The 18,632-nt window shown below is 36.7% G+C and overlaps 1 protein-coding gene across 1 annotated transcript in view; it reads left to right on the top strand.

Annotated features, from left to right (window-relative positions):
* ppp4r4 (protein phosphatase 4, regulatory subunit 4) overlaps positions 1-18,632 on the top strand; it is a 107,249-nt gene that overhangs the window by 82,875 nt on the left and 5,742 nt on the right. The window contains 9 exon segments of the mRNA XM_055640089.1: positions 1,299-1,478; positions 2,335-2,440; positions 6,875-7,022; positions 9,446-9,590; positions 11,177-11,218; positions 11,326-11,400; positions 13,203-13,254; positions 16,725-16,833; positions 18,424-18,488. Of these exon segments, the coding sequence (XP_055496064.1) occupies positions 1,299-1,478; positions 2,335-2,440; positions 6,875-7,022; positions 9,446-9,590; positions 11,177-11,218; positions 11,326-11,400; positions 13,203-13,254; positions 16,725-16,833; positions 18,424-18,488 (922 nt within the window).

The raw sequence follows: 18,632 nt of genomic DNA on the forward strand, positions 1-18,632 counted from the left end.
TTTGGAATTGTACTGCGGTACTATTTCCACCAACCTCAGCAAGGCAAGACTCCAGTACCCCTGTCCTTCTCCTTCACCCTAATTCAAGATTCAAGAGCGCGAGGCTCTTTCCACTCCCTTCAACACTGATCATACCTTTAGAGTCCCATAATTCCCATGTATCAGGATAAAGTATATCAACATTATCAATATTCTTGTTCTGTTTCTGGCTGTTGTCACAGAGAGTGATGAATTAATTGGCTGGGGAGCAAACTTAGTGGCAGGGGCAGAAAACACCCTCCTTAGATATCCCTATATTTAAAAAATATATACTATGATACTGGATGTGAAAACCAGCATTGTGACATTTAGAAATGGGAGAGGACTCGAGTGATGGCAAATGCTGCCAGTGCACGTGGAAAATGTATTGTAGATGATGACACTGAAATTCTTGGACACGAGGTTTATTTATGGAATTGATTTCAATTTGTATTTGCATCACAAATTTCGGTATTTCCCTTTCTGCACTATAAGACCCGGGAAGGTCTAATAGAAAAACTGTTATTTTTTTTTTTCCATTTATTTTTTTTAAAAACATATTTTATTTATTAGAAGTACAGTAAGTTACAGTAGTACAAGCCACATATATCTTATTACATTTATTGTACCCCTTCATTTTTTACGCTTTAAGGAAAGATAGAAGTAAAGAAAGTAAAGAAAGTGAGTCGTGTTAGTGTGAAAGAGTGATCAAAAAGAAGAAAAACTGTTAATTGAACGATAAATATCAGATGTTCCTTGCTGTTGTTATAGTAAAAGACTATGATAAATGGGTAATTGATGATTTTTTTTTCAATAATATTTTCAATTCTTCACCTAATACAAATAATTAGCCACGAGTCTCAAAACTCTCCTTATTACTACCAGGATGGACAATGATCACTGTTTCATTAGAAGCTAAATGCCTCACTAACAAGAAGCAGTTCTTTGCAACAATCATGTTAACAAGCAATGATCATGTTAACTCATAACAAGAAGCTGTGTAAAAAACGCAACAGGCACGAGTTGTTTCATCAAGGGAACCTATTGAACCCATGAAAATGTTCATAATAATTTAGCTTGTGTTTGAAATTCGGTTCATCTTGTGTGAAATAACTTGATTGTAGGGGTAAAGCAAATGTAACAAATCACTCTAGTTTTAAGTATAATTTTTACATGTTTGGCTGTGTAAAGTATTTATTTGCCTAATTTTATACATAGACAATTGGAAAGATAACCACAATGTCCAAGATTTTATTTTTAATTGGAAATTTTGTTGTCAGGTACATATTCCTGATCTGATTCCAGCTCTCTCAATGGCTGAACAAAGAGCTGCCACCTCTTTAAAATGGAGAATACATGAGAAGCTATTGTTGACGTTTGCCTGTCTACCACAAGTCATTTCAAGTGATCAGATATACTACAAGTTTTTGCCCATAATGTTTAGAATAATGACGACAAATGTAAGATATATCTTTAGTGCAATTTCTACTAATTTAGTTTATTTCTAAAGTTTGCAAATGCATCCACAATTATAGAGCATTCGTGTAAACATGTAGTCATTTCTGCATACTCCAAGTTATCTGCAGCTTTCAAGTTAATTATATAACAAACTAACAGATAATTCTGCTAATCTATTCTGACATTATATTTATTTTAAGGTTGTCTCTCAAAGAGTATCCTTGATCCTGCTATGTAATTATTAAGGGGGCCGAATCCAGTGCAACATGTTCTTATTTTGCAAATGCTTACGGATTTATTACAACCTGTCATTTTGTTGATTTTTAAATATATTTCAAATATCTAGTTCAAACCATTTCAAATTCACAATTTCATTTTCTAAGTCTGGACTCCACCACTAAGGAGTTGTTTCTGTAGTGTGGAGTAAGAAAATAGAATAACTCAATTTCTTCCATTAATGTCTATAATATTTATTATTATTTTTAAACTTAAAGATGCCAGGCTCGCCCAGTAAAAAAATAATTATCATTTCTAATGTCGTAAGTTAACTTTTAAAGTTCAGGTGTTCTGATAAATCTTTTGGCTTAGGAATAGATCATAACACACACGTCTGTCAGCCTTTAATTTGAAATTTGCATGTGTTAACTGGGATATTTTGTTAATATACTGTTGGATACTTTGCTTATATTAATTCATGGAGAGCTCTTCATTTCATTTGTAGCAAGTAGAACTTTAAAAATATAATTTATCATATCTATGTGCAGTATTATTGATGTCTACAGATTTTTACATGACCATTTTGAAGGAAATGCTAATTCTGATAACACTAAAGTTCAGGTTGGGATTATTATCATCTAGAATGTCCTTCCAGTCCAAAGAGCCTCAGCCAGAACCCTCTGTGTATTTGTTCGGTACAACCGTAAACAGGAGCAAAGACAGGAAATATGCAGTAAAATCATTGAGCGTAAGTATACTATCAAAAGTGAATACAATAAAATAACTTAATAGTTACTTAAATTGTTCCTCCAAAATTGAGATGACTGACTTCACCGTGATCGAAACAAACTCTGAAATTTTATTTTTCCGGTACACATTTCACAATAAGGAATAAAATCTACAGAACCTGCATTTATATATTTATTGCCTTTTGTGACTTTGAGATATTCTGTAGTGTTTTACAGACAATGAAGAACTTTTAGCCTGTAGCACATTTTGCAGGAAGCACAGCAGCCAATTTTCTGCACAGCGCAGTGCAATAAATTGAAGTGAGAAAATGACTTAGAATCTTTTGTTGTTAATTGAAAGATAGTGATTGGCCAAGACCCCATCCTCTTCTTTGCTTGCCACGGTCTTTTGTGTCCACCTAAAAGTTATCAAGTAACGGGTGGAGTGCCTAACACTAAAATCCTGAATGACTTTTGAATGAAAGCCCCAATGTTTAGTTCTAAAAATGTCATTTTCAGGTCTGCATACTGAATTTCCAAGTCATTTTCAGCTAAGCTGCAGAGAGGGGGTTAAAGTGGAGGTAGCAGATCAAACACTTTTCAGATGTACTCATGGTTATTGAACAAAAACTTGCAGTATTAGTCCTGACACCTGGAATGACATAACCATTGATAAGCTAAACGATCTGTTAGAATACTAGAATAAATTTCAATCTTAGATGCTACATTTGGCAGTTAATTACCTGGCATGAAGACAATTTTACTGCTATTATGTTTGAGCCACTGTGCGATTCAACCTAATAACCCAGAACTAAATACCTGTTATGTTGGATGACAAATATCATCTATTTTAGCTATTGTTGTCGTATATGTTGGGAGAGTTATTATTGTACTATTGTTGTGGTGTTCCGTCCAGTATTCGGTATTCGGTGCATTGAAAAGTATGCCATTTCCCTTGTTCTTCCCCTTCCTCAATTCTTTGAAAAGAAATTGTTTATAACACTAGTTCTTAGAATAGCAATACCGTCCAGAACTGATAATTTCTCATTTAATCAGCCCTATTTTTATCCTGTTATTTTCAGGAATAATAAGTTCCCTGTCAATTCCAACTGCTTCCTATCGTTCTTTATTAGTTAATGTTTTTACATGTTCATTTGAATACTCTGTGAATTAATACAACTATCACTCAACCAAAAAAAAGGCTATATTAATCCATATAATTCTTCCATCTCCATTGTGTTTGATTTTCTAGTTTTCTGTTTTAAATTTTGCTCTCACACATTAGAATACTTCTTGGAATTTTTGTTTAACTTCCTGTTTCCACATCCATTTCCTGCTATTCTTCTGTTCATCCTTGCCAAGCAATTAATTTATGGTTGATGTGGGTCCAACTCTGTACATCCACTTTTGTCCCATAATCCAAATATATTTGGTTCGCAAAGGCATATTAATCTCCATTGTTTCTGTTTGTGGAAGAATGGTCCAAATCTCTATCGCTCACTGCATGTAGAATTGTGTCCAAAATTCAACTTTGAATATGCCCCTTAGATTTACACTTAACAATCAACAAAAATAATTACTCTATATCAACTCTATTAGTTCTCCTTAATTTGATCAGATTAACTCTCAACTTTCTAAATCAAAGGGAACGCAATACCGATCTGTCTAATATTTTATGTGTAGGAAGGAACTGCAGATGCTGATTTACATCAACGATATACATAAAATTCAGGAGTAACTCAGTGGGATAGGCAACATCTCTGAGCAGAAGGATCGGGTGACGTTTCGGGTCGAGATCCTTCTTCAGGCCCGAAACATCACCGATTCCTTCGCTACACGGTTCCTTCCTACACATATGTAAACATAGTATTCTGTAAATACCATGATAAACAACACCAAAAAGTTCTGTATATATTTAAAAAAAACAATAATAATGCAAAGATAAAAACAATGTCATCGTCTATGTCGTTTGAGCTTTTTTGAAGGTTGCAGTGTTGTATAACCTGATGGTTGTTGGGAAGATGTTGCTCCTGAACCTGGCCATTACAGTTTTCAGGCTCCTATACCTTCTTCCCAATGGCAGGAGTAAAATGAGAGTGTGGTCAGGGTGGTGTGGGTCTCAGATTATGCTGGCTGAGTCTCCTGTAGATCCTTCACCTAATCTTATGTGTGCGGGAACATTTTATTTATTTGATTTGTTCTTTATATATGCACAATATGACTTTTACAAACAAGTTTAATCTCTTTGAAACAAAGAAAATAGTGTAAATTGGACATAATATTTCCCATGCAAGAGGTATGGCAAGATGATGATATATCATGGGTGTATTTAGATAGATACAGATATAGATATGCCATTTAATGCATTTCGTTGTCTCTGTACTGTACACTGACAATGACAATTAAAATTGAATCTGAATCTTATTGTCACTATACATGTACAATGAACTTAAAAGCTGCTCGTACTCAGTGCATACATATAATTTAGTACAAAAAACAAGAAACAGAAAAACAAAAACAGAAGGGAGAAGGGGGGGGGGGATAGGTGCACAATTCTTCGGCGCTATATATGTAATATACATATATACAGATGGAAGTCCAGGTGTTGGGCTGTGAAGTCAGTGCATGTGTGAATTTGAATTAAGAGTAGTTATAATTTTCGGAAAGCAACTATTCCTGAGTCTATTTGTCCTGGATTTGATGCACCTATAGCGCCTTCCAGAGGGCAGCAGGTCGAACAGTCCAAACGCAGGATGGGAGCTGTCTTTGATGATATTCTTTGCCCTGCTAAGGCAGCGGGAGGTGTAGATATCCATCAGGGAGGGGAGAGGGCAACCAATGATCTTCTGCGCTGTCCTAGTTACCCTCTGAAGCCTCTTCCTGTCTGCCATGGTGCAGCTGCCATACCATGCTGTAATGCAGTATGTCAGCAGGCTCTCGATGGACGAGCGGTAGAAGGTCAGCAGCAGGTTAGAGTCCAGGTTGTGCTTCCTGAGGACCCTCAGGAAGTGCAGCCGCTGCTGAGCCTTCTTGATGACCACTGTCGTGTTGTCTGTCCAGGAGATATCAGCAGCGATATGGACACCGAGAAACCGGAAGGTGTTGACCCTCTCCACACACTCGCCGTTGATGTGTAGGGGGACTAAGTCGGTGGTGTGCCTCCTGAAGTCGACAATGAGCTCTTTTGTTTTCCTGGTGTTCAGAGCCAGATTGTTTTCTGAGCTTAATTATTGGTATACAGAATAATAGGAAATATCTACTACTACTTGGACAAAATTGAATGCAGTTTCACTATTTTTAAAATTCCTTGTTCATGGTTTTTTATGCCATTTAATGAGCAAATGCTTGAAAGGCAAATTGAGTTAAATTAGGATAAAGGGAAGGTCTTGCATTTTGGAACATCAAACGAGGGTAGATCGGTGAACGGTGGGGCCCTGGGAAGAGTTGTCAGAGAAGAGGTTGTTGTGGGAACAATAACAACATTTGAAAGACATTTGGATAGGTACATGGATAAGAGAGGTTCTCGGGATATGGGTCAAATGCAGGAAAATCAGTCTAAGGTAGGTGGATATCTTGGTCTGAAGTAAGGTCCCGACCAAAACGTCACCTATCCATGATCTCCAGGGATGCTGCCTGAGCCGCTGTGTTACTCCAGTATTTTCTGTCTTTCTTGGATATTATGGTCGACAAGGACGGGTTGGGCTGCAGGACCTATTTCCATGCTGCATGACTATGGCTCTAATAGGCAGTTTGACTCTTCCATTGAAAGCTTTTTTCACAGGCCAATATGTCCTCATCCATGAACTTTTGCCATGAAGATTGCTTTTGTTCGCTTGGAGTGAATAAACAGCCTGCGTAAAATATGATAGTTTAATTAACTTTTTATTATGTCTTGAGGTGATTTGGAAAATCTATCACTTGTTTTAATTGGGGGTTTTTAAGAGCTGTAAAATTTTTGGTGAAATATTCTGCTGTAAACTTGGAAAATATACATATAAAAAAATTAACAAAAAAATGTTGCAGCTGCTCTTAGCGGGATGTATAAGACTCAAAAGATACAGGTTCCTTATGATTTTTCCTGGAAGGTGGAAGATTATTTTTATGAAGGCAGTTAAGAATTTATTTTCTGTCATACACCATCTATAAAAATTAGTCATGTTTAAGTTTTAAATGCAATATATATCAAGGGAAAAGGCAGATTATCGGAATTGTACGCAATGTAAATTACATGGCGTTATCTCTAACAGATAATTATTTAATCTGCTATATATTTGTAAAATGTTCTATCTTTATTTCAGATCTCTATCATGCAGTTTAAAAAAAGACTATCCAGTTGTAATTCTTGATATTTTGAAATAGAAGCGGGTAATATGATTAAAAACCCCAAAAATGCTGCATTATTTTAAATAAAGCCTTTGTCTTATTAATAACACACTTTTATTTTTCTGGTCCAGAACTTGGTCAAGGAAAAAGTTGCTGGAATAGGCTAAGATTTCTTGACACCTGTGAATGTATTATGGATCTATTTTCAAAAGCATTCTTCTGCAAATATTTTTTCATGCCTACACTTGAACTTTCAAATGACCCTGTTCCAAATGTAAGGTGAGTAAAAAAAAATATTGTAATTTTTGGAAAACAGGAACATTTGTGGTATGCTGTGCTGTGCACTGTCACACACCCATAACAATGTTAGCATTTCCACAGGCAACAGAAATAATTAAGCTTAGTTCCATCTGTTGATTTTCCCTTGCAACATCCCTGTGAATTTTTCGTCATTCACAGCTAATTTTTGAGAATGATAACTTTGAACATTAGCATTATTGGCACAAATATTTCACTCTGAGCAGCCACTGATATGATGAAAAACAGAATTTACAGTAATACCATTTAAGAAAACCTTTTCGGCAATTGCCTGCTTCTCCAGGATTAGCAAGTAGTAGCTGGATTAGGGTTTTTTTAGCTTAGTTTAGAGATACAGCGTAGAAACAGGCCCTTCGGCTCACCGAGTGATCCCCATACATTAGCACTGTTCTACACACACTAGGGACAATTTACAAATGCAAATTAACCAACAAACCTGTATGTCTCTGGAGTGTGGGAGCAAACTGGAGCACCCGGAGAAAATGCACGCAGGTCTCTGGGACAATGTCCAAACTCCGTACCGACAACACCAGTAGTCATGATCGAACACGGGTCTCTGGAGCTGTAAGGCACCAACTCTACTGCTGTGCCACCGTGCCACCTGTTTAATTAGTAAAAAAAAACATTATTTCCATTCCTGCAACAATACAAAATCAATAACTCAATTGACCTCGTATTGGATTAAATATTAATGAAATGAAATGTGATTTCCAATCATTCTAAACAAAATGCGCTGACTATTGAAATATTTTGAAAACCCAGGCACACTTTAATTGTTAACCATGATATGTTAAAATATGTCCCTCTATTCTAAATTAGAATTTTATCAGCAGTACAATTTGACATCTGGAAAATATTACATTTTAATAAAAGTATAGGAAAAAATATTTAAAAGGCAAAGCATGTATTTTGACAGAAAAATGTACCACATAGTATTTAGAGACTGGAATACTCAAACAGCCAAGACCCATACATTATTTTAGGGTGTTGTAAATAATTTTAGTTTTAGTTTATTTTAGAGATGCGGTGCGGAAACAGGCCCTTCGGTCCATCGAGTCCGCACCGACCAGTGACCCCCGCACTATGAAGCCTCGGTTTTCTGGTGGGGTTGGGTATGTAGGAGAAGGGTGAAGTCTTACATCTTCAACCCAGTGATCCATTGGGCAAGAGCTCCTTTTTCAACAAATAACATAAATTTGAGTGATTTGTGTCGATATCACTAAATGAGTTGCAGCAGAGCTTTGTGTAAATAGGGCTTCTTTCATTGACAATAACCTGGGTACTCTATTTCTAGCTAATGCAAATCCTTCTTGGGTGTAATACTCAATAATTAGATTTGATGACTGGTGGTTTAAATATACTTTGGGGTTTTATGTACATCAGATAGCCAACTGTCCACCAACAATGTGTGTTAATTACAGATTTATGGGAGGCGAGGCTGTGAATGTCTTTATAGAAACATAGAAACATAGAAATTAGGTGCAGGAGTAGGCCATTCGGCCCTTCGAGCCTGCACCGCCATTCAATATGATCATGGCTGATCATCCAACTCAGTATCCCGTACCTGCCTTCTCTTCATACCACCTGATCCCCTTAGCCACAAGGGCCACATCTAACTCCCTCTTAAATATAGCCAATGAACTGGCCTCAACTACCCTCTGTGGCAGAGAGTTCCAGAGATTCACCACTCTCTGTGTGAAAAAAGTTCTTCTCATCTGGGTTTTAAAGGATTTCCCCCTTATCCTTAAGCTGTGACCCCTTGTCCTGGACTTCCCTAACATCGGGAACAATCTTCCTGCATCTAGCATGTCCAACCCCTTAAGAATTTTGTAAGTTTCTATAAGATCCCCTCTCAATCTTCTAAATTCTAGAGAATATATCACTCTAAATCACACTCATTTAGAAGCAGCATTCACCCGATGTAAATACAGTTGTAAAACTCTGCATAATTTTAAAAAATCCATTCTATGCTTTGACATATAATGATGGTAAATTATATCTCCATAATTGCATGCCTGAATACTTGAGATGAAATTATCTGTTACATCTTTTTCATGAAAGTATCCTTCCACGGGTATTTCTTTAAACACCCAAGAACTTTTAATAACGCAATGGGCTGTGGATTTATCTGTTCATTCCCTCCATCTAGCTTTCCATCTTTCATGCACATAAAATATTCAATCACGAATCTCAACACACAACACAACCTGTGAAAATGTTAATTTTTAATGATAATTTGTTAATAATTATTTTAATTGCAAGGCCCGTAAGATTTGTTTTTGTAGGTTTCAAAGGTTTGAAAGCTCTTCTTTTAAAATAGACTGATACTGTTGTTGGTGGAGTACTTTGACACATAACATATGGCTTTATAATTATTTTTACAGGATTAAATTCTGTTACATGTTGCCAAAATTGAAGTCTGCATTAAAGCTGCCAGCTGACAAACTCCTCCTGCAGCAACTAGACCTTTGCGTTAGGAAACTACTGTGTCAGGAAAAGGACAAAGATGTCACTGCTGTAGTGAGGGTTGTACGTTTGTTTCTTATATTTACAAAAAAACTAATTTTCTGCATTGGGTCTGGTATGGTCATTACAGTTAGTAACTTGATCTGTGTGTAAGAAGGAACTGCAGATGCTGGTTTAAACAGAAGTTAGACACAAAAAGCTGGAGTAACAGCGGGACAGGCGGCATCTCTGGAGCGAAGGAGTGGGTGACGTTTCGGGTCGAGACCCTTCTTCAGACTGGTGTGTGATCTGTGTGACTGAATCATTGGTTCATTTGAAGGAAAGTGAATGTTATTTTGGAGCAACTCACCAGTGTTACTCTAGCACTTTCTGTTCCACGCAAGATTTCGGCATCTGCAGTTCCTTGTGTGTCCGAATTTTATGTTTGTTTGCCCAAATACAAAAATAACGTGTTAAAAATCAAAATATTTCATCAGGTTTAAGAAACCAGAAAAGAGGTTAGCGTGATTTTCATGATGTTACACCTTGAACATAATTACTGATTATCTCTCCTAGAAAGTTAAATCGATCAATTAAAAATGGAAGTATACATTTAAGAACGCTGAATTTCCTGCCCTGAAAGCAAATAATGATGTGTTTCTCGTGACTGGAAGATTTGTAAAATATTAAATTTAGTGTTAAATAATTAATCTTTTTCTCTCTTTCTTTGTTTATTTTTTTCTCTTTTGTCTTATTAATCGAGGACCTTTCTTTTTAACAAAAAGCCTTGTAACCTTGACCCATACTGATATCAGCATATGATTTTAGCATCTAAAACTAGTAAACTATTCATATCCTTGTACCTGTCTAGATTTGTATTAAATGTTATATTTGTAGCTGCCTCTACAGCTTCCTCTGCCAGCTTGTTCCATTTACATGCTATGCTCATGCTATTACACGCTAAGAAGAAATTGCCTCCTGGGTCCCTTTTAAATCTTTCCCCTCTCGCTTTAAACCAATACCCTCTAGTTCTGGACTTTTCTATCATGGGGAAAAGAAGAGTGTGGCCATTCACCTTAACAATGCTGTCCATGATTTTGTGTATACCTCTGTAAAGTCACCACAACCTCATATACTCCAGGGCAAAATGCCCCAGCCTATCTATATAAATGAGTCCTGGTGAAGCTTTCAGGACCCTTTCCAGCTTAATGAAAACCTGCTTAAGGCAGGGCATCAGGATTGCATGCAATACACCATATGTAGTTTCACCAGCATCTTGTACAGATATAACATAATATTCCAACTCCTATACTCAATATACTTACCGATGAAGACAAGAGTGGCAAGCCCCTTCTTCACCACCCTGTCTACAATGTTCTCCGAGGCCCAAGAGAAGAGAGATTTAGGGTCCACAAAATAATTTCCTTATCACAAATCAATCCATTAAAAACAAATCGATTTAAAGTATGCTGGCCATGATTTTTGTTTCTTGCCTATTTTGTTGATAAATGCAACTGATCACAAATGCAATCTCTGAAGAAATTTTTGTCAGGAATCTGTCATTTATCTGAAAGAAGCTATACCAACTGGAAGTTATAATGAGTGCATTTAAGAATTCATTTGATTTTTTGTGTGTACTTCCATCTAAATTATGTAAATTTTCCTTTTAGATCACGTTGGAATTAGATCGAATAGAAACTAGTGTGGATTGTGTGAGTTATCTTTTGCCATTTTGTAACAAAAATGCAGTCAGTTGTTCATTAGAAAAGTTACATAATGCAGTTACTAGGTAAATAATATATGATTTATTTTTCCCAAGTTTCCAAAAAGATTACAAGAGAAAGATTTGCTTGATCATAAAAAGGAGAAGGAAGAAAATTTGCTTTTAGAAATGGTAATGTCAGTATTATGCTGAAGCATTTATACTTTTTTGAAAGTGAGACTATATTGTGTTTTATGTAAACTGCGAATATCTCTGCAAATTCCCTTTACAGAGAAGACCTGTTGAAAACAGGGAATTATAGACCTGTTAGCCTGACATCGGTGGTGGGGAAGATGCTGGCGTCAATTATAAAAGATGAAATAGCCGAACATTTGGATAGCAGTAACAGGATCGGTCCGAGTCAGCATGGATTTACGAAGGGAAAATCATGCTTGACTAATCCTCTGGAATTTTTTGAAGATGTTGCTCGGAAAATGGACAAGGGAGAGCCAGTGGATGTAGTGTACCTGGACTTTCAGAAAGCATTTGATAAGGTCCCACATAGGAGATTAGTGGGCAAAATTAGGGCACATAGTATTGGGGGTAGAGTGCTGACATGGATAGAGAAGTGGTTGGCAGACAGGAAACAAAGAGTAGGGATTAACGGGTCCCTTTCAGAATGGCAGGCAGTGACTATTGGGGTACCGTGAGGCTCGGTGCTGGGACCACAACTATTTACAATATACATCAATGATTTGGATGAAGGGATTCAAAGTAACATTAGCAAATTTGCAGATGACACAAAGCCAGGTGGCAGTATGAACTCAGGAGAATGCAGGGTGCCTTGGACAGGTTGGGGGAGTGGGCAGATGCATGGCAGATGAAGTTTAATACGGATAAATGTGAGGTTATCCACTTTGGTGGCAAAAACAGGAAGGCAGATTATTATCTGAATGGCATCAAGTTGGGAAAAGGGGAAGTACAATGGGATCTGGGGGTCCTTGTTCATCAGTCTATGAAAGTAAGCATGCAGGTACAGTAGGCAGTGAAGAAAGCGGATGGCATGTTGGCCTTTATAACAAGAGGAATCGAATATAGGAGCAAAGAGGTCCTTCTGCAGTTGTACAGAGCCCTAGTAAGACCACACCTGGTGTATTGTGTGCAATTTTGGTCCCCTAATTTGAGGAAGGACATTCTTGCTATTGAGGGAGTGCAGCACAGGTTTACAAGGTTAATTCCCGGGATGGCGGGACTGTCATATGTTGAGAGACTGGAACAGCTGGACTTGTACACACTGGAATTTGGAAGGATGAGAGGGTCTCTCATTGAAACATATAAGATTGTTAAGGGTTTGGACACGCTAGAGGCAGGAAACATGTTCCCGATGTTGGGGGAGTCCAGAACCAGGGGCCACAGTTTAAGAATAAGGAGTAAGCCATTTAGAACGGAGACGAGGAAACACTTTTTCTCCCAGAGAGTGGTGAGTCTGTGGAATTCTCTGCCTCAGAGGGTGGTGGAGGCAGGTTCTCTGGATGCTTTCAAGAGAGAGCTGGATAGGGCTCATAAAAATAGCGGAGTCGGGGGATATGGGGAGAAGGCAGGAATGGGGTACTGATTGGGGATAATCAGCCATGATCACATTCAATAGCGGTGCTGGCTTGAAGGGCCGAATGGCCTACTCCTGCACCCATTGTCTATTGTTAATGTGTACCTTTGCTGCAATTTGGTTAAAGTATGCTGCCTCCGTTGTGTGGAATGCTTTCGTTTATATGTGAACCATTTGAGTATTTTTGAAAATATATTATAAGGCTGTTCAATTACTTTAGCGATGAGAGAATAATTCAGCTAAGAATTTTGCTAAGATATTGACCCTATTAAAGAAATGCTTTTTTCTCATACCGTGCTTCATATTCTTCCGTGAAAATGATTACTGCATTTTCTTTTTTGCATTTTTAAAACTTAAATAAAATGTCATCCAATACTTTGCTCAACAGGAAGACATTGAAAAACGGGTAGAAAGCAAATTACTGAATGAAAAGAAATCAGGTGAGTTTTCTCTTGCTCTAATTTAACTTAACAGTTTGATGTTGAACACAATTATTTCCCGTGAATATATTACTTTTTGGAAAGCAAATTTTATGACGACCTGAATACATTTAGATCACAATGTTCTAAAATTGGATTATAGGCTTTCTGATTGGCATTTGTAAACTTCACCTCTGTCTGGAAGCATCTCTGTGAAGTTAATTGGGGTGATAGTAAAAGTAAACAAAAGAAAGCAGTTTTTTTTAACAGTAAATAAAATGTAAAAAAACTGCATGAAATCTGAAATAAAAACAGAAAATGCTGGAAACACTCAAAAGGTCAGACAACATCCCACTCTGACCTATTTGTCTCCTGTCTGTTCATGTTGTAGACTTCTGGACTCAATATCAAATTCAGCAATTTCAGGTAACACTTTTTCTCCGTTTGTATCAGGACGAACTAGTTCTGTTGTAGGTTATCTGTCTGTAATGTTGGCTCAGCATGGCCTGACCTTTTCTACAGCTCTGCATTTTGCCTCATTTCTGTGCCTTTCTGTTTTCTATTTCTCTAACAATCCTCAGTAACCTTTCAACAAAATAGATTCATATTCAGCTTGTCTCCATGGCACCCCAACCTTGCCCTCTTAGGAATAGTCCCTTTTCCTTTGCCTGCTCTATCTGGAACTTAAAAATGACTTTTTTTGTGTTTTCCCTAATTCTGCCAAAATGCTCTCAACACCAAACTTTACTTTGTTTTTCTTTGTACAAGTACTGCCCAAACTGTTGAATGTTAAAGCATTTTCTGTTTTTATTTACAGTATAATCTTTACATGCCATATGATAATTCTCTCTCATATTATAATACCTTTCATGAATCTTAATCATTTTTCAAACATAATCAATTTCGCTAATGCATTGACCCAGAATTTCCTGGAAAGTTTTGGTACAATTGTGGCGTTGTACCTTTTTACTTAGAATTTGCGTTAACAGATTTTAAACAAAAACATTACTTTTCAACAATTTTCTGACTGTTAGTAGCCAATTATTAGATACAATCACTGAAGATCTTTTGTTGACTTCTACCATCAGCAAGTATTGTTTCTAGGTATTTTTATGAAGTTATGGTGACATTGATTTTTGTCCAAAATACTGTTGTGCTTAAAGTCATTTGGTATTGCAGCAATGCCATTTCTGGACTCCATTTGGTGTATTGTGTGCATTTCTGGTTGCCCCTTTTGAGTGGGTGCAGATTTATCAGAATGCTGCCTGTGTTATAGTGTATTAGCTATAAGGAGAGTTTAGACAAACATAATTATTTTCTCTGTTACATCGAAGTCTGAGGAGAAACCTGATGGAAGTAGATAAAATTATGAAAAGCAGAAATAGGGTAGATAATCAGAATATTTTCCCCAGGGTGGAAATGTTAAAGCCTAGAGGGCATAGTTTTAAGGTGAGAGGGGAAACGTGTTTTACACAGAGTGTGTGGATGCCAGGGGAGTCGTGAAAGCAGATGCAATAGTGACATTTAGGAGGCTTTTAGACAGGCGCATGGACATGCATGTAATAAGGGAAATGGATCATTTGCTGCCCACTTTACCAAAAGGCATTTTTGTTTTAATGTTCATTTTAGTGTGCATATTGAAGGAGTAACTTAACAGACTGTTGTTACCCTTTAAATCTGTCCATATTACTTACAATGCTTACTTTGTCTAACTTTTTCTTTGGGGAATTATTATATGTTACACAACGATAGTTTAAAAAACATGCTGAACCACAAAACAAAACCTCAATTAGATGTATATCAAAAGTTCTATGCTACAGTGCCCTCCACAACGTTTGGGACAAAGACCCATCATTTATTTATTTGCGTCTGTATTCCACAATTTGAGATTTGTAATAGAAAAAATCACAGAATTAAAGTGCACATTGTCAGATTTTATTAATGGTCATTTTTATACATTTTGGTTTCACCATGTAGATATTACAGCAGTGTTTGTGCATAGTCCCCCCCCATTTCAGGGCACCATCATGTCTGTTTTTTGTAATTGCTCAGGTATGTTTAATTGCCTCCTTAATGCAGGTATAAGAGAGCTCTCAGCACCTAGTCTTACCTCCAGTCTTTCCATCACCTTTGGAAACTTTTATTGCTGTTTATCAAGATGAGGACCAAAGTTATGCCAATGAAAGTCAAATAAGCCATTATGAGACTGAGAAACAAGAGTAAAACTGTTAGAGACATCAGCCAAACCTTAGGCTTACCAAAATCAACTGTTTGGAACATCATTAAGAAGAAAGAGAGCACTGGTGAGCTTACTAATCGCAAAGGGACTGGCAGGCCAAGGAAGACCTTCACAGCGGATGACAGAAGAATCCTATCTATAATAAAGAAAAATCCCCAAACACCTGTCCGACAGATCAGAAACACTCTTCAGAAATCGAGTGTGGATTTGTCAATGACCACTGTCCGCAGAAGACTTCATGAACAGAAATACAGAGGTTGCACTGCAAGATGCAGACCACTGGTTAGCCGCAAAAATAGGATGGCCAGGTTACAGTTTGCCAAGAAGTACTTAAAAAAGCAACCGCAGTTCTGGAAAAAGGTCTTGTGGACAGATGAGACGAAGATTAGCTTATATCAGAGTGATGGCAAGAGCAATGTATGGAGGAGAGAAGGAACTGCCCAAAATCCAAAGCATACCACCTTATCTGTGAAACATGGTGGTGGGGGTGTTATGGCCTGGGCATGTATGGCTGCTGCAGGTACTGGTTTACATATCTTCATTGATGATACAACTGCTGATGGTAGTAGCATAATGAATTCTGAAATGTATAGACACATCCTATCTGCTCAAATTCAAACAAATGCCTCAAAACTCATTGGCCGGCGGTTCATTCTACAGCAAGAAGATGATCCCAAACATACTGCTAAAGCAACAAAGGAGTATTTTCAAAGCTAAAAAATGGTAAATTCTTGAGTGGCCAAGTCAATCACCCGATCTGAACCCAATTGAGCATGCCTTTTATATGCTGAAGCGAAAACTGAAGGGGACTAGCCCCCAAAACAAGCATAAGCTAAAGATGGCTGCAATACAGGCCTGGCAGAGCATCACCAGAGAAGACACCCAGCAAATGGTGATGTCCATGAATCGCAGACTTCAAGCAGTCATTGCATGCAAAGGATATGCAACAAAATACTAAACATGACTACTTTCATTTACATGACATTGCTGTGTCCCAAACATTATGGGACTATGTATGAACACTGCTGTAATTTCTACATGGTGAAACCAAAATGTATATAAATGGCCTTTATTAAAATCTGACAATGGGCACTTTAACCACACGTGATTTTTTCTATTACAAACCTCAAATTATGGAGTACAGAAGCAAATAAATAAATGACCCAAACATTATGGAGGGCACTGTATTTCTACTGTTGTTCTATAATTCACTTTCCAAGATGTTTACATTAAAATCAAAACTTTTTTTAAGCAGTTTCATCTTTTAATAAAGATGGGAAGAAGAGGAATAAATTAGGTCGTAGTCGTTCACTTGGTGGTCGAGTGGCGCCTCCAAAATTAATCTCTGATAAACCCACAACGTAAGTAAGATCGCATGAATAAAATATCTTAATATCGGCAGAGAAGTGGACAACTCAATCATTTATTTTAATGTAATTTTCTGCCCACCAAGATATTATGTTGTGATTCAAAGTTGATTTGATAAAAACAGACCTTTGGATCTAACCAAAATGATGTTAGTATTTAGAATTAAATATTATATTCTGTTATGGGGATAAAACGCAGTTTTAATATTTAATAAAAAGGAACTACAGATGCTGGTTTATACCAAAGATAGACACAAAATGCTAAAGTAACTCAGTGGGTCAGGCAGCATCTTTGGAGAAACTGGATAGGTGATGCTTTGGGTCCTGAACCTGAAACGCCACCTATCCATTTTCTTCTTTAGCAAATTATTTATATCTATAGTTTAATATTTATTGGTCTAAAAATAAGTTTTCTTAATTTGCGTTTGAAAAAACTTTTAGATTGTTCTGGGGAGCATTTATCTGCCAAAAATGACATTGATAGTTTTCATTCTAATTTCCAGTGATTTTTTTTTTTTCACAGTTTAAGTCAAGTTATTCACACAGTCCTAGATTGCAAATAATTTCTAATGGATAATAGGTTTGACTTAAGGCATGAGTTCAAAAGTGTATTATTAGATTTGCATGATGATATCAACTAGATTTTTAAATGCAGGATATGACAGCTGTGTATGTATTCATGCACATATCCTGCATATTGTCAGTAATCATTTTCATGTGCACAATAATTTGCATGCATGCATCGTCAAAATACAAATATATATTCCAAAGTGATTATTTTGCATTTTGCTCGCTAGCCGATATATTTAACTGTTAGGCTCACAATTCATTCATATTGAGGTGTAAATGTAATGGGTCAGAATTTACTACAAGGTAAATTATGATGAGAATTTCACAGTTCAAGCAGAAAATACAATACAAAAATCTGGAAGCATTGACCAAGATATTCAGCTCTGCTGTAAATTCCATGAAAACAACATTACTCCACTCCATTAATTGTTAATGTCATCTATCACATTCTCATTCAAATGTAGTGAATTATTGTGGCATTCTTATACTTTCACCATAGACTTCTTTTGCCACAAAAAAACATAGTTCTTGTATAGTTTAACCAAGTACCATAAGTTGTCTTAATGGCCATAAAACTTTCCAGCTTCAAAAATTAACATTTGCATCATTCCAAATTCCAAATTCCAGTTAGTAATAACTGGGAATTGAGTTTATTTTAATGTTGTTCTTCTGTCAGTGTTTCTCTTTTGCAATTATCTTGTTCTTTCTTTACCTGACTTCTAAATTAACTTCCTACACGGCTTCTGAGCTGTTCATTTGGAGTTTTTGCAACTGATTAGGTGATGCACAGTTATCCATTCTGTTTTCTGGGGGGTTGCAGTCTATTTTGGTGTTCTATTTGCAGCAATTTGCCATACAAAATTTTCATGGAAAGGGTGATTCCAACAAATATGTGCATTGTCCATTCCCTTTTACAGTACATTCTGGCCATTTGTGTATCTTTTCAATTATTTTGGCCATAACTTATGTACCTGAAACAAATCTCGCAAACTTGATGCAACATTTATTTTTCAGGAAGCTTACTATAACATCTAACTCTCAAATTGCTACATCAACAAAAAATGCCCTACTAACATTTGGTAAGAATACTGTATTTGTATATTTATACAGTACCTGTACTAGCAATTTATGTCCAATCAAAAAAGATGAATACTTTCACACTGTGTTCAGTTCTGGGCAATTGTGTTCAGTTCTGGGCACCGTGTTATAGGAAATATTTTGTC

Source organism: Leucoraja erinacea, chromosome 9 (genome assembly GCF_028641065.1).
Source record: "Leucoraja erinacea ecotype New England chromosome 9, Leri_hhj_1, whole genome shotgun sequence".
Lineage (NCBI taxonomy): Eukaryota > Metazoa > Chordata > Chondrichthyes > Rajiformes > Rajidae > Leucoraja > Leucoraja erinaceus.